The sequence below is a fragment of the Nycticebus coucang genome, chromosome 17, assembly GCF_027406575.1.
Source record: "Nycticebus coucang isolate mNycCou1 chromosome 17, mNycCou1.pri, whole genome shotgun sequence".
In the NCBI taxonomy this organism is placed as follows: Eukaryota; Metazoa; Chordata; class Mammalia; order Primates; family Lorisidae; genus Nycticebus; species Nycticebus coucang.
The window spans coordinates 12,393,908-12,415,297 of record NC_069796.1 but is presented as its reverse complement, the minus strand read 5'-3'; the positions used below and the strand labels follow the sequence as shown (position 1 = coordinate 12,415,297).

Here is a 21,390-nt window from a genome sequence, read left to right as displayed (position 1 = left end):
AAAAGAGCCCAAAATTAAAGTCAAAATCTGTGTAGAATAACAACAAACAAAAGGATAGAAAACAGACATAATATTATACCAATTACTCTATAAATTCTAAGCATTCCACATCTCCTTTTGTTCTTTCTTATTTCATTTAATGCTTATGGTTTTTTTTTTTGAGACAGAGCCTCAAGCTGTCACCCTGTGTAGAGTACTGTGGCATCACAGCTCACAGCAACCTCCAACTCCTGGGCTTAAGCGATTCTCTGGCCTCAGACTCCCAAGTAGCTGGGACTACAGGCGTCCACCACAATGCCCGGCTATTTTTTGGTTGGAGTTGTCATTGTTGTTTGGCAGGCCCGGGGCTGGATTCGAAACCGCCAGCTCTGGTGTATGTGGCTGGCACCTTAGCCACTTGAGCTACAGGCGCCGAGCTTAATGTTTACGGTTTTAAAGTACTCATCTGTCAGACCCAAAGTGTGTGTGTGTTTTAAAAAAAAAAATCTATTTAACATTTTCTATTCTGACCCAATAGCCTAAATAAATTATGGGGGGGGGGGGTAGAGATACATTCACATGTTAACAGTTTTCTAATTTAAAAACTACAAATATATCATGAACTCTTGTGCTGAATAAAGACTGTGGTAATTTCATGTGGATGAGTGCCACTGTGATGCCGATACTGAGACATCCTGGAAGAGACAGACTTGACTGATAGATCTTTATGTAGTCAGGGAGGACAATAGAAGATTCTAGCTCAGCAAATTTATTTATTTATTTATCTATTTTTTGAGACAGAGTCTCACTATGTCGCCCTTGGTAGAGTGCTGTAGTATCACAGCTCACAGCAACCTCCAACTCTTGGGCTTAAGCAATTCTCTTGCCTCAGCCTCCCAAGCAGCTGGGACTACAGGTGCCCGCCACAATGCCTGGCTATTTGGCTGGTGCCAGGTTCGAACCTGCCACCCTTGGTGTCTGTGGCTGGCGCCCTGCTGACTGAGTTACAGGTGCCACCAGCAAATTTATTTTTTAGAGTAATCTCTGAATCTCTGGCTTGATTTTGTGACTCTGAAAATGAAGCGCTTACTTGCATTACTCTTATAAGTGATCGCTGGGGGTGGCGCCTGTGGCTCAGTGAGCAGGGCGCCAGCCCCCTTACCGAGGGTGGTGGGTTCAAACCCGGCCCCAGCCAAACTGCAACAACAACAACAACAACAACAACGACAACAACAACAAAAAACCAGCCAGGCGCTGTGGCAGGCACCTGTCCCAGCTACTTCGGAGGCTGAGACAAAAGAATCACTTAAGCCTAAGAGCTGGAGGTTGCTGTGAGCTATGATGCCACAGCACTCTACTGAGGTTGACAAAGTGAGACTTTGTCTCTTAAAAAAAAAAAAGTGATATCTGGCAGATTGTTTATGTGGTTATTATTTTAAAACATAAAGTTGATTAAAGGTTTTAAACACATTCAAAACATATACAGACAAGGACTGAGAATATGCATAGTAAACTCTGGGACTTGACGTTACGTATTTAACGCCTAGCAAACTAAAGTCTAATGACAGCTTCAGTGGGCTTTAAAACTGACTGGCAAGGCTGCATGCTAAGCTTTAACGAGGTCGTCTTTGCTCAACTCTCCAGTGGTCAACTACGTACTTATTGGGTTTAAGGAGTCTTCTCTGCATAGCAGAAAGGAAGTAAGTCTTTGTAGTTTGTTTATCAGAAACTAAAAGGCCAGGTGCAGTGGCTGATGCCTGTAATCCTAGCACTTTGGGAGGCTGAGGTGGGAGGATCTTTTGAGGCTGGGAGCCTAGATAACATAGGGAGACCCCTGCCTCTACAAAAAAAAAAAAAAAATTAGCACGGGGTGATGGTGTGTGTGCCTATAGTTCTGCTACTCCAGTGGCTGACGTGGGAGGGTTGCTTCAGGCCAGACTTTGAAGTTAAAGTGAACTATGATCACACCACCACACTCCAGCATGGGCCACAGAATCACACCCCATCTTAAAAAAGGAAAAAAACTAAGACAAAAACCAAAAAACACAACAGCAACAAAAAAACTTTAAGAAAAGATGTCTGTTTTCTAAAGGAATTTCACTGCTTTTTGTGCCCTGCATCTGAGTTGTTCTCTTGGGCTTCACAGCTGCAGGAAACTGGATAGACAGAATGGCTACTGGCTGAATAATAATACGATTATTGATGCTAAGACATCATTAGAAAAGAAGTGAACCTTCATCTTCTCTGCAACATGCTCAGTTTTTGTTTTGTTTTCATATTCTTTTATGCTATAATAATAGAAAGGAAGGGATTTTGTTCTAGTATTTGTAGCTTTTATTTTTTATTCCATATATGGGCTATACGTGTACCTTTCAACTATCAATTGTTTATTTCTAGATTCCTTTATGATACTCTAAACTGTTATTACAATAAATACACCAATGAGTTAAACAAGGGGTTAGTTATCTTTTTACCATAATAAACATATTTTGGCTTAGAACTTTCATAGTTATTTGAAATATTGCTTACAATTATGTTTCCTTGAGGATATGGATTCTATACTAATTCATTAAAAAGTAATATAAAACTTTGTATATACCTGTGGTCCTCATTTGTAGCGATCAAGCTGGACACATTCCGTAATATCCCACCACCACTTTCAATAATGGCTAAAGTATTTGTCTGGCTCCGGTAAGTGAGAGTGCCAACCAAAAATGCAAGTGCACCGTCTACAGCACATATATCAGCTTTATTCTCAGTGCAATGTGCTGACAAATTCCATAAGGCACTCAATACACTTTTGAGGGTGGATTCCTATTTAGAAACAGAATATGCATCATCAAATTAGAGTTGGAATTTGTCTCTTGAATTTATATGTTTACTTCTATCAAATAAAATATATTTTTCTAAATTTCCTCTGACTATCTGTCACTGGCAAATTATTAAGAACTTTCCATTTAGACAAACTTTAATGAAATACCGAACAGAATTTAAGTCAATAATATCCCTATAAAAACAGGGAGAACACAATATTAAGTGTTTAGATGGTACCTGCATTTAGAGTATGAGACAGAACTAATGTACATTATGGAAAGAGAACTTTTTCATAATGTCATTATGAATTAGAAACTGAATTTAAAAATCTCTATATACAACATATAGATATGGAAAGATATCTAAGAAGTACTGACCAGCAAGTTGTAGCATATATGATATTTTTTGTATAAAAACATATGTAACTATTTGATTGATTTAAAAGTGAGAATGTAACTCAGAAGAAATAGTATTAGAAAAACAACAATTTCCCAAAATTCCTCAAAAAACAAATTACAAAAAAATAGAATTCCCTAAGATACAAAAATCATACTAAATCATCAAGCTGTAATTGCCATAGAAAAACTCTGATATACCATTAAAGATACTGGTCCAAACTTGCCATAATCCTGATGTCAGTCTTTCTTCTTACTACTTATCAACCAAGGAACATTCGTTGGATATCAGTCCTGTACCTATCACTATTAGAAGCACTCCAAACAATGCAAATGGAGCAAACTGATACCTGCTTTGAAGGTACTAACCTTTTACTTTGAGGAAAAAAAGATACAAAAACGTGTGAAACAAAGTGCTCTAAAGGAGAGATTATTGCAGCCTGAATGTCATCAAATCAAATATTTCACAGAGGAGAGGAGCTCCTTTGGAGGGTAAGATCTTTGCTGCTGGCAAGGACAGTAGAACGAGGAAAGGAATGGAAGTGGGAATCAGCAAGAAAGGACTAATGAACAGAAACAAGAGGCATGGGAGATCAAAGTCCATGCTGGGAACAACAGGAAAGTAACTGCAGAGAAGGAAAAGGCAGGCTGTGAATGCCAGGGCAAACACTTTGGGTCTAACACAATAAATACCGAGCTACTTTATTCTCACTAAGAAATGAAATGAATGAAACAATCTAGGAGCAGGTATAGACACTATTTGTCAAAGAAGTGGTAGAAGGCAGGAAGGAAATGCTTCTAACACTCAAGATGTGAGAAAAAATATAAAAATCTAAGAAGGCTGAGAACTCAATTTTAATTATCCTGTGATTGAGGTAAAAGGTGGGGCATTGTAAGTATCTATAGAACAAGGAAAACAGCAAGAATTTAGAGTGAGCTCATCCACAACTGGCCCAGAGACGAGAGATGAAGCTACAAAAACACAAGTTGCTCTCTGTGAGGGGTGCACATCAAGGGCCAAGCCTTTTGTTTCAAGTAGGTTTTATAGTTCACATTAGAGGAGGCAAAAAGAAACAACTAGAGGTTGGGTAAAAGGAAGTCCAGAGTAGCTAAAAAGACTTGGTTGGTGTCTCTCAGATTTCATGTTTACTATCATTTTCTTTTTAAATTTATTAGTTTCTGAAGCAGTTATCCTACCTAGAGATACTTCTGTTTGTAAACAAAGTATTACTTAAAAGATTATTACGAGGAGGAGATTCCTCACCTTTTGGGTCTGATGATCTCCTGATAAGCTGACCATTAAAATTTAACGGGACTGAAATTTGCAGAGTGCAGAAGTAACATTAATACCAGAGATTCCTAACTGGAGGTAATTCTGTCCTTCCTCCCTCCCAGGGACATTTGGCAATATGTGGAGACATTTTTGATTATCATAACTGGGGAGTAGGTATTCAGGTCAGCTCCTCAAAACAAAGATTTATCGGGTCCAAAATGGCTGTAGTGCTGAGGCTGAGAAACCGTGATGTACACTAAGTTACTCTATACAATCTTTTCCACTTTAATACTTCAGGAGTTTGGACTGGTGAGATAAACAGGTCAGAAATTAGGGAATCTCATGAGTGGTAGAAGGCAGCAAAAAAGTAGCCAAACATGAAATTCTTATTACAGTACTAAATGTTTTTCAAGGGTACCTTTTTAACTTCCAAAGCACATTCCATCAATGCTTTCACACTTCCAACTTCCCGTAATGTCTTTTTACTATTTACATCTGCTCGCCAAGACAAATTCCTCAAAACACTTGCAATAACCTGCAAATGAATCAATTTTAGAATAATTTGTATATAAAATGATTTATACTATAGTTACTAACTATACTATAGTTACATATACTATGTTTTGTTTTTAATGATTAAGACTAGAAATCTACTAATAAATTCCTAAGTGTTACTAAGGTACTAAGAGGAATCCCCACGATATAATTATTTTTCTTTATTCTAGTGTTAGAACCATACTTTAAACATAAGATACTAAATATTGAGCGACAGCTTATTCCAAATCAGGATGTTAACCCGCTAGTACACAAGAAAAACATGAAATTCTAAATAGTACCTGCTGTAAGTCTTCACTTTCAGATTTTAGTTGGGCCACAAGTGCTCTCATGCAGCCTTTCATGGAGCACAGCGTAGCCTATAAAATCAGATATGGAACAAGGGTCATCAATGAGGCAACTTGAAGAAGTGCTGTAATACTGTCTACTAAACTTCAAGCCTAATTCTCAATGTCTCAATTTAATCACAACTGATATTTTTCCCATAAAGGATCTAGATTGGAATAAAAATCACCTAAATGAAAGATACTTTTCTAATCCTTTGCTATTTGTTCTTCCCTTGCCAAATATAAGAAATGATAAGTAAAAGGTTTTAAAGGAAGGTCTCTTATTTAGATGGAATCATAATATCTGCATATACTTGCCTTGGGTCATCAAAATTTTCAGATTTTTGTTCTCATTCCTAGGAATAGTATTTTTAATGTGAATATATAAAGTCATTACTCTGTTCCCTCTGTAGATGTTTTTGTCTTTGTTAAGGCATAAGACAACCAAATAAGTTGTTTAAATGGGGGTGGAGGATTTTATTAATCACTGTTTAATTAGGAGCATGAAAAAAAAGAAAATCAGGGAAAAACAGCTTGTATAAAAGTAAACTAATTCATACCTGAACTATCTTAAGCACTTTATCTTCTGAAAACATACCTTGTTGGCTACATCTCCGAAAGTCAAGTTTGTCAAAGCCATTCCAGCATATCGTCTTAGTGTAATACTGTAGTGGTCGTTAGTAAGCCCATACATTTCACAGTCCACTTGCAATAACTCTGCAATGGCCTGTAGTCCCCCTAATTTAAAAAGGGCAAGAGGAAAAAGAAAATAATCTAAAATAAAACAGATTGATATCAAGTTGGTAACTTAGTATTAGGAAAAGAAAATCTCAAAGAATGAGGGACTATGGTTTAGAAGCCACAGAAACTGGTATAAAGGACTTACGCATAAAATATAGGTATTAATAAAGTACAACTGACTAGCAATGATTCCATTTTCCGCTGGTTTTTCCACCCTCTAACCCCTTGCCTGAGTGAAATGACTATTATTTTTTGTTTACTGCACAAATGCTATACCTTGCTGACAATGAAGAAAGCTATTTTGTAACACTAGGTCTTCCTGAACATAAGCAGAAAAATGTAACTCACTTTTATTATTAGGGCTTTATAAATACTCTTCATTCTCACACACTGTGGCCTAATTACTTTAATACTTTTTAATCTGTCAAATAATTAAGCTTTTACAGGAAAATGCATGAAAGAAAACTTATTTAAGAAAAAGAATTATCTGTTCAATTTATTAAATTATTTTTATTTTTCATTTCAGCTTGCTTGTTCATTCTTCGTTTGAAGTGCTCTTTCTTTTTTGTTCATTTTCTTCTTCCTCTGGCGTGTGCTCTTTCCCATTGCCTACCCAGTAGCTGGGATTACAGATGCCAACCACAACGTCTGGCTGTTGTTGATGTTGTTAGGAGAGACGGGGTCTTACTCTGGCTCACTGCTGTTCATACTGGTCTCGAACCTCTGAGCTCAGGCAATTCACCCGCCTCGGCCTCCCACAGTGCTGGGACTACAGGCGTGAGCCACCATGCCCGGCCCTGTTCAATTTATTATTGAATTCTATAAAGCTACTTGTGTTTAAAAATTTTTTTTCTTATTTTTCTTTGATAGTATCAAAAAGCAACTATACGAAATTTAATATTTTCTATACCCCTGATTCTCATCACTGGGTATGCTCAATAATGCCCACGGTGGTCAACACCAGGAAGGTAAGGAGGAAAACAAAGGGAAACGAAAGGGAAAGACATAAAGGAAGGGGTTAAAAAAAGGTGAAGCAAAACAGTAAGCAAAAAAAAAAAAAAGTTACAATGCATATGGAGCCTATTCAAAATATTAATCATCATCAATATTAATCATCATGGGACCTGAGATACTGTTTTGTCATAGGCTTAGATAGAAAAAAAGATGACTATAAATAGGCAATTCTTGAACACTATAACTCTGATAGTCAAATCATTAATCTGAAAGACAGCCAGTACATTAATATTTTTATAAATAATCTAGAAGAATCAATATATGGAAGAATCTGCAAGTCTACAGAATAAAGTTCTATCTTGGGTCAAGAATTCCAGGCCAAGGGATTTAACCATAGAAAGATTCCTATAAATCTTTATGACTAGCAGAAATGACAGGCAAGTTTGAATGGAGATAAGTGAAAATTAATTTGGTTAAAGAAAATCTAAACCATATTTAGAAAGATTTTTCTCTATTCACCTATACTGGCAGAAAAATACAGTCAGTGAAAAAAAGGTTACTGTCTTTACGAAGCTTACAAATTAGAGCAAAGATAAACACTGAACAATATTTGAGTATGATGGATCATACAGAAGCCCAGAGTAAGAGCACAGGTGGACTTAACCTAGACCTGGAGTGTGAGTGAGGTCTCCAAGAGAAAGGCTGGGGAAATAATGTTTAAATTGAAACGTAAAGGATAAACATATATCTAACATGGATGAGGCAGGAATAAGAGAGAAGTATTTGAGGCAAAGCAAGCAGCATGTGCAAGGGCCCCTCACCCTGAAAGACACAGCAAGAAGAGGGCCACAGATGAGGCTACAAAAATGGGGAGATGTCAGATCACCTAAGACTTCATGTGCACATTAAAGATTTTAGGCAGAGGAAGGAATAACTAGCAGTGTGCTGTAAACAGACTATGATGGTTGCAATGTGCAGAATAGATTATTTTTGGAAGTGGGGAAGAGAAACAAGACAAAGTAAGGCAGAGGAGGAGAGACAATGGTGGCTTGGACTGGAGATGAAAAGAGCAGTGCCTTGAGATACACTTACAGAAGCAGAATTAAAGCACATACTTACTGGGGGTAGGGGATAAGGAAGAAATCAAGAATGATATCCAAGATTTTGGCTTGAGCAACTGGAGTGATTAGGATGCCAACTGCTAAGTAAAAAACCCTACCAAAGACAGATTTGAGGCTGGCTCATACCTGTAATCCTAGCACTTTAGGTAGCCAAGGCTGGAGGACTGCTTGATGCCAAGACTTCAAGACCAGCCTGGGCAACACCAAGATCCTGTCTCTACAAGAAATAAAAAAAGAAAAGAAAAGATAGAGATTCGGGATGGGAGAGGTAAGAAATTTCATTTGTCATAGCTGAATAGAATTGTCTGAAATACCATCTAAGAAAAGATGTCAGATAAGCAGTTCAATAAAGTCTATAAAACTCAGGATAGAGCCTGGTTTGAGGTGTAAATTTGAAAAAACTGTAACTGAAGGGAAGGGAGAGAGGAAGAGTCTGAAGCAGAGGTTTAAGGAATTCTACCACTTAAATTTCTTAGGAAAGGAACTGAGAATTTTGACCCTGGAAATTGACATGGAAGTCACAGCAGACTTGAAGACTGTGGACTGGTATGAGATCCCCAAGATGTTAGGTATTTTAAAGCAAAGTATCAATAATCAACACAAACTATGCTTTGTGTCTGCATAAAATCCTGCCTGATGTGGAAACATCTGAGATATTTTAAGAAAGATAAAATGCATCTAAAGAAGGTCCCAAAAAGGCACTAACTAATCAAAGAGCTGAATACTCTAATTTGGAAAAACTAAAAATTTTATGACCTGATTCTGAAAACAAAGATTAAAGAAGGATGTGATAGCTGTCAGTGAAACCATGAAGAACATGGCTAATAAAACAAAAAGTCCAAAAAAATCTGGAATATCAAAGAAGAAACTCTTTATGATTTGGGGCAAATAAAAAGAAAAAAGATTTCAGTGAATTTTGAGGCAAGAATATTATTTATAGGTTAAAACTATAAATGGATTCACTAAAATATAATATAATTTATCAATGATAGAATTAAAAAATCAGTTGCTCTAAGAAAAATTAGGATGTTTCAAGGTAATGCAAAGATGATGAATGTCCTTCTCCATTGTTCTTAATGCCTATGTTAGAGAATAGTGATCTGGGGGGACCAGACTATTACCCAATGTGGCATCTCATAGATGGCAGAGGACCAGATGCCTCAGGTGACATTCAACAAAATCCTTAATTTAAATTCTTATTCAAAAAAAGAGAAAAGGCATTTAACTTTACAAAGTGTATTCTTTTTGTTTTATTTATTTTAGATAATCGCTATTAGCACAATATCCCTCATTCTAAAATAAATAGTAGAGGCCCAAAATAATACTCTATAAATTGGCATTTCACAAAGTTTACTAAACATTAAGAATCACCTGGGCCACTTATTAAATATGATTTCTACACTTTCCCCCTGGAGATTCTGCTGCTACAGAGCCAGATAATCTATATGGTTTGACAAGTGCCTCCGGTGACTGTTACGGTCTAGAAAGTTTGTGAAACACTAACACGCATAGACCATAAGACCATGGTCCTTGAAAGCCAGGACCATGTCTCGACCATAAAAATCCAGTGCTTAGGACAGTTTCTGGGACAGATTTGGGAATTAATCAACATACATCATGGATATTACAATCTAAAACTTCCAATAGTAATAATAAGTACAAATTTACATGACCCTGACAGCTGAAGAATCTTTGTATATGTACAAATGATGGTCCCAGCTGACTGGGCTAAAGAATTTCCCTTTACCTACTTGGGATTTCTTTCCTCCTTATTGCACACGGCCAATACTTTGTGTTGATTTATTTTAACTCCCTGCATAAACCTTACTCCTCCTTTTGCCCCAGAGCAAATCTGGAGGCTAGGAGTGAGAAGAAGGTAGTCCCCTGTGGCTACATCCCCAGCAGTCACACCCCCAAAGGCCCCGTCCTGCTCCTCACCTGAAAGCCCCTGCCCTAGCTCCTGTGATGAAATGCCCCGGGTAGCCTTCCTACCTGAAGAAGGAAGAGGAACAAATACTGAGTCTAGGTTTTATTTTACAGTGCAGATGATTAATGTGTCAGTCCTACTCTACAGGCCATTGGAACACAGAAACATAAGTAGAAAAACCTTGACAGTATCTTAAAATAAGACTCATTAATTTTTCTTAACCCCCTTCCCATCATTATTAGCATAAAAAAAAAACTTTAACATTTTCATAAGTGCTGAGATTGTACTGAGGAGGGAAAAATCCTAAGATTAACTGAGATTCCACGGGAGGCCAAGGGCAGAAGATCAGGTGGGCCAATTGCTAGGCCTGCGGGAAGAAAAGCACAGCCAGGGGCAGGCCTGAATCTCAAAAGTACAGACCTCTTGAAGTGATGACTCTGAAGGAGACAACACTCCTTTTTTGGCTATGCAAGTTCTCTGTGTTTAAGAGTCTCATGACTTTATCATTTTCAAGATAAATGATGAATGACAATGATGAGAGTGGTGGGAATACAAAATGGGGGTTGGAATATAATGTAACAAAACAGCACAAAAGCAAGGGCACAGCTACTCTAAGATGGAAACTGAGAGTATGGTTCTTAATTGTGGTACAACTAGAGAAATCCAGCTGACATGAGATGGCTCAGCATGATGCAATTTATAAATATCACATGTGCAAAATAAACCTAGAAATCAAAGAAAAACCATTACATGAAAAATGGGGTGTAAATATGCAGGTTATGTAAGGTTTAGAGTGTGTGATAACACGTATCTAAAGGAGTAATCATTCCAAAATAAACAGAATGTTTCTGACTTAAATTAGAGCATAATGCTTTCCTATATTGACCAGTTTCAAAGATACCATGCTGCTTATAATGAAAATCCAGTCAAATACTGCTAACAATGAAGATAAGTGAAAATCTTAATAATAATTTCACCTACTGCTCATCAAAAGTGACTGAGAGTTCAAGAACAATAAAGTAGCTCCACAATTTCAAAATAACCCAAATTACCTCACCCTCCCATCAGCTGGCATTCAGGGTGTGCCTTGGCAACAGGGACAAGGAGGGGTCCATTCAGTCATTTTTCAATTTTTGGCTAAGATTTTGAAAATTCATGTTAGTTTACAACAGTGTAACAGTTTCTGTGATTTAGGACCTTTCTCTCCTAGAAACAAGAGTACTGTTTTTTGTTACAAAAAGGAAGCAACCAATAACAGAAGTTGGTGACCTTATATCCCAATTCATCCATGATTAAAAAATCATTATACTGAATTTTTACCACGATTAAAAAATCCACTAGTATTTGTTGCATTAAGAAATGTTTTTGTCTTACCAAGCTCATTCATTGCATGCCTATGTTCTTCATCAAATGAAAGTTTCATCAGAACACATACAGCAGGACAAATCTGATGCTCAACAGGAGCTGGCACTAAAAAATAATAAAATCAATGTTAATATAATGCTTTGTTATCATACAGTACTTTAAAAACATGTTGGGATTAGCTTGGCTGTATCACCTGCAGCACTGTGGTTATGGTGCCAGCCACATACACTGAGGCTGACAGGTTTGAAACCGGCCCGGACCAGCTAAACAACAATGACAACTGCAACAAAAAATAGACGGGCGTTGTGGGGGGCACCTGTAGTCCCAGTTATTTGGGAGACTGAAGCAAGAGAATCTCTTAAGCCCAAGAGTTGCTGTGATGCCACGGCACTCTACCCAGGGTAACATAATGAGATTCTGTCTCAAAAAAAAAAAAAAAAAAAAAGTGGAGGGCGGCACCTGTGGCTCAGTGAGTAGGGCGCCAGCCCCATATACCAAGGGTGGCGGGTTCAAACCCAGCCCCGGCCAAACTGCAACAAAAAAATAGCCGGGCGTTGTGGCGGGCGCCTGTAGTCCCAGCTGCTTGGGAGGCTGAGGCAAGAGAATCGTGTAAGCCCAAGAGTTAGAGGTTGCTGTGAGCCGTGTGACGCCACGGCACTCTACCGAGGGCGGTACAGTGAGACTCTGTCTCTACAAAAAAAAAAGTGGAGATTACTAATATACCCTTAATATATGGAAATCTAATGGATCAACAGATATTTGCAGAATGGATAAACAATATAAATATGGAACAAACAAAATAAGTAAAGGGCTTTTCTTGGTTCCATAAAAATGTTACCACTCATCTGCCCTTGACTAAATCTGTTAGAATAAGTCTCTTATGGGTTTATGCTATTGAACAAATAACTAATAATTCAAAATTATATTGGTTCTATAAAAGAGTAAAAAAACATTTAGGTATAAAACTTGTTTATCTTTTTTTTTCTTTGAGACAGAGTCTCACTTTGTCACCCTCAGTAGAGTGCCGTGGCATCATAGTTTACAGTAACCTCAAACTCTTGGGCTCAACTGATTCTCTTGCCTCAACTGCCCAAGTAGCTGGGACTATAGGTGCCCAGATGTTTTTTAGAGATGGGGTCTTGCTCTGGCTCAAGCTGGTCTGGAACCTGTGAGCTCAGGCAATCCACCTGCCTTGGTCTCCCAAGTATTGGGATTACAGGCGTGAGCCACCATGCCTGGCTTATAATTTCTATTTAACTAGTGTTATAAATTTGGGTTAAAAGCACATGGCTGTGTACAAATGTGATGCCTAGTAGAAAAAGTTTACTATACAGACAGACTAGGTAATAAAAGTTTAAACAAAAAGGTGTCTAAGAAAATGTAAAATGTACTCCCACGTTTAATATTATATATAAGGTTTCAAAACTCATTATTTGGTATAAAGTAATTTTTAAAAAGTATTTCTCAGAAGAAAAATTAATTTATCCTATTTATCTTTTTTTTTTTTTTGTAGAGACAGAGTCTCACTTTATCACCCTCAGTAGAGTGCCGTGGCGTCACACAGCTCACAGCAACCTCCAACTCCTGGGCTTAGGCGATTCTCCTGCCTCAGCCTCCCGAGTAGCTGGGACTACAGGCGCCCGCCACAACGCCCGGCTATTTTTTTGTTGCAGTTTGGCCGGGGCTGGGTTTGAACCCGCCACCCTCGGCATATGGGGCCAGCGCCCTACTCACTGAGCCACAGGCGCCGCCCCCTATTTATCTTTTTGAGAACAGATTTCAAGAGTACAAAATGTAGATGATTACATAACTGTGAACAGCCAAAGAGAACAATCTAGAAGGGCAACATTACCCTAGTTAAATCTTATTAGTTCTCTTCATCCCTTGGACAAATAGATATAAAGGGAGATCCCTACTTTTCTCCTCTTTTTGAAATTTCTTAGATTTTAAATAAATTCACCTTTATACCTAAGCTTAAAAAAATCTGCCATAGCTTCGTAAGTCATGTTCTTATCATCACCTCTTCTACACCCCAAATCAACATGTTACAACCCGTACGTGGTGTGTGTGAGACAGAGAGAGAGAGAGAGAGAGAGAGAGAGAAAGTTCATTCTGGTCAAGGGAGAGGGGCTGGTGGCCCAGGGTCCCTTCCTAAACAAGGAGTGGGATGGCTTATCACCCCTAGCAACTGAAGCCTAACACCCAGAGCTGGATGGTGCAATAGGAAGAGCACTAAACTGAGAGTCCAAAGATCCAGCTTCTGTTCCTGGCTCTATCACTTACCGGCTGTGAGGCCACAGGCAAGTCTTTTAGCCACTCTGAACCTCAGTTTCTTCATCTGTAAAATGGAGATGATAATACCTTCCCTTTCTACTTCACAAAGTGGTGTAAAGATCAAATAACAGATTTAACACAGCTCTGTGTCCCACTAAACAGACTGATATGTAAATGTAACAGATTATAGCTTGGTCCCTAATAGCTGAAGGAACTTATGTAAAGTCATTTTCCTGAGCTTCATCTATCAAATGAAAGAGATGGGCAACATAATTGCTCAAATTCTTTCTTGCTCTACTGTCCTGTGACTATAAATCTCTTCATAAACTGTTCTTTCTTGGTTGTATAGTAGTACATAACAGATTTTCCTTTGCTATGTTTTTCTAGGGAAATGTAGACTTAAGCTTTTTATGACAGCAGCATAAATGGCTAATATGAATTTCCCCTTCTTATTTATAAAGACGACATATTAATTAGGAAAGTTTTCTATTCTAAAACTCTTACATTTGCTTTGAAACATGCACTATGATGTACACTATAGAGAACATACTTGGATTTTTGTCCTGGTCCATGCCTTGTTCATGGGCTTCCTGCCACTCCCAACAGGTTTCACAGTAAGCTCGTATCTGTTCCAAAAGATGAAGGACTCGGATTTCACGCCTGCCTCTCTTGTCATCAGGCTGTGAGTGAATGATGTTGTGGAGTGCTGCACTGGCCCTGGCCCGAGCCTCTTTACTGCCCCGGGAATTTCCCAACAATACAGAGTCTTTGTCATTGCCATGTAAAAGCTGGATGAGGAGAGGAAGACATCCAGACTGTCGCATGGATATACAGCTGTCTTGGGAGCTAGACATAGCTAGCAAAGTTCGCGACATATCATCCTTATCATGAGTACCAAGCATTGACAACAATGAATACACCATTTCCACCTGTGGGCCAAATGAGTTTAGAAACAAAATTATGACTTTAATATCCAAAAATCAAAACCAATGAAGTGATGAATGGGATATTTATTATAACTCATTATTTATAAAAACCAAAAAACAAATTAAAAAAACCTTTCCAGGATGAAGTAATGAATGTTATTTCAAAATCCATATAATCATCACAGTGTGAGTGGCAATATTTGGTACTGAAAGTAGGTTTTTGCTTACTTAAATTACTATTTGTCTCAATCAGTTGGCAGTAATCCACTGATCATAATGAGTAAAAATCAACTGGTCACTCCCCACTCCCAGAATGTGGTTTATCTGAATTCTTTATACAGTTCATAATTTTACTTCTTTTAATTCACTATTATCAAATAAACAGAAAACATTTTTACAACAATTATAATCTGTTAAGTACTAACTTTCAGCAGTCACTAATTCTCATCAGATTATAATATTGTTAAAATTATATAATTGTACATATAGGGAATGACAAAACCAGGCTTTATAGTCAATCTTTTTTTTTTTTTTTTTGTTACAATATGTTTATTTCTGAAGAAACTCTTGGGAGTTTTTTTTTTTTTTTTTTTTGCAGTTTCTGGGGCTGGGGCTAGATTTGAACCCACGACCTCCAGCATATGGGGCTGGCGCCCTACTCCTTTGAGCCACAGGTGCCGCCCCCATCAATTTTTTTAAAGCAACTAGGAAACACCAATTACTCCCTGACAATAAATTCTAAGGATTTACTTAGAAGCAGACTAGAAATAGGAAAATAGTACCCGGCTATTCTGGCCCATAATCAGCCTCACTTCAAAGCTAGACGCTATTATATAAAGTAGAGGCTATGCAGGGGTCCTCAAACTGCAGCCCGCGGGCCACATGAGGTGGTGTGATTGTATTTGTTCCCGTTTTGTTTTTTTACTTCAAAATAAGATATGAGCGGTGTGCATAGGAATTTGTTCATAGTTTTTTTTTTAAACTATAGTCCGGCCCTCCAACAGTCTGAGGAACAGTGAACTGGCCCCCTGTTTAAAAAGTTTGAGGACCCCTGAATTATATTTAATCTCCATAAATCACAGTCTCTCAAAGGGGTGATTTGCCGCCCTTAGGACACATTTGGTGATGTTTCAGAGACACTTCTCCTTGTCACACTGCAGGACAGACAGGTCACAGGCATCTAGTGGGGGAGACCAGGGATGCTGCTAAACGCTCCAGGGTGTGACAAAGAATCATAAATGTGTAAACACACACAGACTTTTAGATAGGATGGTTTTAGAAAGGCAGTATAGGACTATAGGTAAATGGATTTTCATCAGACCTACCTTAAAATTCTGGCTCTACCTCTTAAGAGTAAGACATATGATGCTAATTAAGTTATTTGATTCTCTGAGCCTCAGTTTTCTGAGCTGCAAAACTGAAGAATTTATCCACCTAATAGGGCTTCTCTGTGAGAATTAAATAAAATAATACATGTATAGGACAAGCACTGACATTAAATATGTAGGAAAGTCTTACTATTATGGAGAAATCACTTAAAAAAAAAACCCAGTTTTTTGGGGGGCTGGAGACAAGAGTTTCACTTTTTCAGCCCTGGTAGAGTGCCATGATGTCATAGCTCACAGCAACCTCAAACTCTTGGGTTCAAGCAATCCTCCTGCCCCAGCCTCCTAAGTAGCTGGGACTACAGGTGCCAGCCACAAAGCTCAGCTATAAATATATTTTTTTAAGAGATGGGGGGGTCTTGCTCTTGCTCAGGCTGGTATCTAATTTGTGAGCTCAAGTGATTCACCCATTTTGGCCTCTCAGAGTGCTGGGATTCCAGGCGTGAGCCACCATGCCCCTCTAAAAACCCAGTATTTTAACGGCCACTTTTTGCACAATAGTTCTGTTGAATATTAGAGACTGTCTTTAGAGTAGAAACTATAGGTTGATATTGGACAGATCTGGAGTTGAATTTTAATTTAATTTCATAAAAGCTGCCTAAAACATTTTTTTTTTTTTTTTTTTTGCTTTAGTTTTCTCATTTAGAGGAAAAATAATACCTCACAGGGTTTTTGAGAAGATGGGATCTTATGTACACACAACTCCTAGAACAGTTACTGGCCATACAAGATGTCCCAAATAGAAATATTGTAAATTTTAAAAAGAACTAAGCCTCCTGTTAATGTCATGTGAATTGGGGAGAAGTTAGTATGTATCACTGTGGGCAAGGAAGGGAGGTAGAAAGTCAAAGGGAATGTTTAGAAGAAGAAAGTAAATTAGTTTGCTTGGAGCTTAGGCTACTTGCAGAGAAGTGGATGACAATAGTAAAAAGTATGAAAAACTAGATAATTTGGCACTTTATAATCCTCATTTTCCCTTTGTTTATGCTTCTTTGTATTAAAAAGGTCATTTCTTTAAGAGACTCTGAATCAGAATTCCCTAGACAACGTATATGAAGAATGTCCTAGCAAAGTATTCATTCATACTATTAAAGATCAGGATTTGCGGTCTTTCCTTACCTTGGTTCCCAGATGACTTGTCAGTCTCCGAGGTGCAGAGGGTGTGCTACCAGAACTCAAGACACTGGCTGTTTCATGGTCCATTCGTGTAGTAGAACCCTAGAAATTAAACAAGTTACAGAAAGTATAATTTGTTTATTTTATTGACACAGTCTCATTCTATGGCCCTGGTAGAATGCCATGGTGTCACATAGCTTACAGCAACCTCAAACTCCTCGTTCAAGCAATCCTTCTTCCTCAGCCTCCTGAGTAGCTAGCTGGGATTCCAGGTGTGCACCATTACGCCAGGCTAGTTTTTCTATTTTAGCAGAGACGGGGGTCTCGCTTTTGCTCAGGCTAGTCTCAAACTCCTGAGCTCAGCCAATCCACCCGCCTTGGCCTCCCAGAGTGCTAGGATTACAAGTTGAGCCATATAATTTAGATTAGAGATAAACATAGATGATTTCATGTTAAGGTGCTCCCAATGTATTTTTTTTTTTTTTTAGGATAACCAATAAAATATATCATGAAAAGTATGACCATTACAACTGCTCAAAATGAATATTTTTACCGATAAAATTATTAAGTATATTTTAGAGAAAAGCTGAGAAAAAGATGACTTCTTGTATAAGGGAGTTAAACTACAGTGTGAATGTAAGTAAACTTTGAAGAAATTCTAGAATATTTTTTCATAGATCGAAAGAAATGAAACTACATTCACTTAAATATCAGTTGATTGATGGAAATCAATGAAGGAATGTTCAAATTCTGAAATGTTCCGAATGGCCAGAAAACTAAGTATGAATTTGGTATAGTCCAAGTTCTCTAAGATCTCAAAGTTTAGAGAGGGCTGTTTGAAATTTCTACTAGAGAAAGATATGAACAAAATAAATAATTATTGTGTGATACGAAATAAACACTATAGTAGAAAAATGTATAAAATACTAAGGGAAAACGGGAAAAGCACCTACCTGCTTAGGGACTATTACAGGCTGCATAAAATGAGCAACACTAAGGAATGCCTTGCATGTTGGGATAGGAGATTAATGAAGGAGTCTGTGCAAAGGCATAAACATGGGGGGCAGGGAGTGTCCAGTTTAATGTGGACTGAACACAAGGCGTATGTTGGGAGATAAAGGTTTGGGTTAAGTCATTAAGTATGCCAAGTGGCCTTTTAAAAATGTTGCTTTCAAGCTGTGGACGCTGTGGAGTCACTGGCCTTTAGGCAAGACAATGGTACAATCACGATTCCACAACTATGTCCTAAAAACAGTGTGGAGAGATCAGAGATGGGGAATTAGAGAGATGGGGAATTAGGGAACTGCCATTTTAATGGTTGGCAATTCTGAGGACGCAAACTAAAGCAGTAAGAATAGGGAAGGGTGGGATGCCCTTGGAGAACATTTAGAGGTCAAATTAAATGACTTGAATAACTGGTTGCATGTGAATAAAGAGGTTGGGAGTCAAGGACAACTTGGGTTGTCAAGCTTGGATAAATGGGTAAATAATGGTGCCATAAAGGGGTAAATAATGGATATAAGAAAGAGATGATGGCTTTCAGTGTGGGAACTGAGCTCACCCCAGGGTGAAAGAGTGAGTCTATGTCTCCACCCTGTCCAAAAAAACCCCCCAAACCAAAACTGCGCAGGTGACAAGGAACCGATGTGTCTGGCCAATGGTCTACTGATAGTCATATGACTGCAGCCTTGTGGGACACCCTCAGCCAGAGACATTTAGCTCAGAGACACTAGGATTTCTGACACCCAAGAACCGATTAATAAATGTTTATTAAAGATGTTAAGTTTGGGGGAAATCTGTTATACAGCAACAGACAACTAATGTGCTATTTGAAACAAAAGGAAAACAAGAGATTTAATTACTAAATAAGGCCAACCAGTTTCCACGACAAAATGTTTCTGACATTCATTTTAGTAGAAACGCCAAAACTTCTTTAATCTTTCAGTCTTAGTGTCTTCCTATACAGCTCCCTGACTTTTGAGACACTTGCTATTCCTCCAATCTATCTAGAAATCTAGATGCATTTATTACAAGGAGATAGTAAGAGGTACATACACACCCCCACATTCCTTGTGAATCTAGAACTTGGGCCTTGAGAATCTTTCCGGGCCTTTTATTAAGGCCAGACCTGAGCCAACTTCTTTCAGAGGGACTAGTCTCTCTACCCACAAGAAATAGTAACTTCCTGAGAACTGTTTCCCACCTAACTCGTGACTAAATTCTGAAGAAATCTGAGTATGATTAACTCTCTCATCCTCAAGACTTAGGTCAGTGAAACTGCACATCCCTTCAATCAGCTTTGCTCATTGTCAAAGACATAACTATTCACTGTATCACTGCATGAGACCCTGTTTCCCACTGTTCAACGTTCCTGTAGAATCCATATTCCACGTTTCATGAATACCTATACATCAACTTTTCACTTAATGCTCCTTTTACTTCCTGGCCTTCAACTTTCTCTGAGTCTAAGACATTGCTTCTTTGTAATGACCAGCATATGCAGTGCATGGATCTTTCTGCATAGCTTTAGCTTGTGATAACCACAATTTTTCCCATAATTCTCATGTTAGCTTTAAAAAGCTTTGCCTCACACTTATTCTCCCCCACCTGCCTGGAAATATTGTAACCACAGAAGAATTCAACTGTCTTGTTTTCTCTACACCCTGACAAGAACTGCTTGGGTGGCATTTGAGAAATCTGAGCATGTGAGAAAATCACATAACTCTCTAGAATGCTGTCCACATACATTTATGGCCACCAATAGGCCAGGGCCCTCGGTGCTCTACCTGGTCAGTTTTTCTTTCTTTCCTCACACTGGCTATTTTAGACATGTCTTATTTTATACAAAATTATGGCTCCTCTCTCCTTACCACACAAATTTTACCAGACTGATAAAATTACCTGCATACACATCCTTCACTGTCTTCTGCTGTAACACCAGAGGTTCCTCATCTCCTATCTAAGGACCATCCCTCTACACGTATTTGGGATTTTCTCTCCTCATTTCTTTGTTCTTACAGATGTCCACCATTTTTCTCCATTGGCTTCTTCCTATCAGCATTCAAACATGCTCATCTCTTCTATTTTAAAAAAACAGAAATAGAGCCACAAGTGGAGGTTCCTGTCTTTAATCCTAGCATTTGGGAGGCTGAGGCAGGAGGATGACTTGAGGCCAGGAGTTTGAGATCAGCCTAGGCAACAACAAGACTGTCTCTACAAAAACTAAAAACAAAAACAAAAACCTAGCTGGGCATGGTGGCATGCCTGTCGTGCTAGCCACTTGAGAGGCCGAGGTGAGAGGATTACTTGAGGCTAGAAGCTGGAGGATGAAGTGAGGTATGATGCTGCCGCTGTACTCTAACCCAGTAGATAAAGCAAGATGAGAATCTGTCTCAAAAAACAAAAACAAGCCTGGGCATGGCGGCTCACATCTGTAATCCTGGTACTCTGGGAGGCTGAGGGGGTAGACTGTTTGAGCTCAAGAGTTCAAGACCAGCCTGAGCAAGATCGACCGACAGAGAGGGATGACTGGCTGGGGGACCCCTCCAAGGACATACCAGAATGAGTCATTTGTCTGTTTTCTGCTTTTCCCTTACTGTCCTTAAATACCCATTTCCATGATAGGCATTCAATTATTTGTTGAGGGGGAATAGAATGATTATGCCTGATAGTTACACTGAGCAAAATTGGGATATAGTCAATTTCAATTACACCTGCTAGTTAGAACCCCTCTTCTATCTTCCTGGTTGCTCACTTTATAAAGTAATTCATCAGGGTTCTACCACAAAGGTGGTAGCAGCCTTCAATTCATTGTGAATATAGCGGATGAAGATTTTGCAGTACAAACTGTACCAAGAAGTAATCAAATAGTAGACAAAAACATTCTCTTTATGGAAGTATTCCAGGTAGTACTATATATAACCCTTAATGAAATACTGGAGCTAGGAATTACTAATGACTGTCAATATCATAAAAAGAGATTAGACATATGTGCTTTCTTTTTTCTTCTTTCATGATGTGATGAACCAAATGTCAATGATGTGCCAGAAAATATTAGTTAATTAACACAGATTTAGGTTATTTCTAATTTTTGGCTATTGTAAATAATAATATGATGAAGCTCTTCAAACACAAAAATCTTAGATGTTGCTCTAATCACACAGCAGGCACGTTATAAAGTTAGAAAACAGTTAAGCAATATATGAGAATGTCTTTTTAGTGTCATAATCTATACCAACC

The 21,390-nt window shown here is 38.3% G+C and overlaps 1 protein-coding gene across 9 annotated transcripts in view; it reads right to left on the bottom strand.

Moving 5' to 3' along the window:
- APC (APC regulator of WNT signaling pathway) overlaps positions 1-21,390 on the bottom strand; it is a 120,091-nt gene that overhangs the window by 7,597 nt on the left and 91,104 nt on the right. For 3 of the 9 annotated variants that reach the window (XM_053567027.1, XM_053567026.1, XM_053567030.1), the window contains 8 exons: positions 17,155-17,253; positions 14,275-14,653; positions 11,460-11,555; positions 10,097-10,150; positions 5,941-6,080; positions 5,298-5,375; positions 4,880-4,996; positions 2,579-2,793 (listed from right to left, as the gene is read on the bottom strand). In XM_053567027.1, coding sequence (XP_053423002.1) covers positions 2,579-2,793; positions 4,880-4,996; positions 5,298-5,375; positions 5,941-6,080; positions 10,097-10,150; positions 11,460-11,555; positions 14,275-14,653; positions 17,155-17,253 — 1,178 coding nt within the window. The remainder of the gene's footprint in view (positions 1-2,578; positions 2,794-4,879; positions 4,997-5,297; positions 5,376-5,940; positions 6,081-10,096; positions 10,151-11,459; positions 11,556-14,274; positions 14,654-17,154; positions 17,254-21,390) is intronic. The other 6 variants (XM_053567032.1, XM_053567031.1, XM_053567029.1 and 3 more) reach the window with 3 other exon arrangements.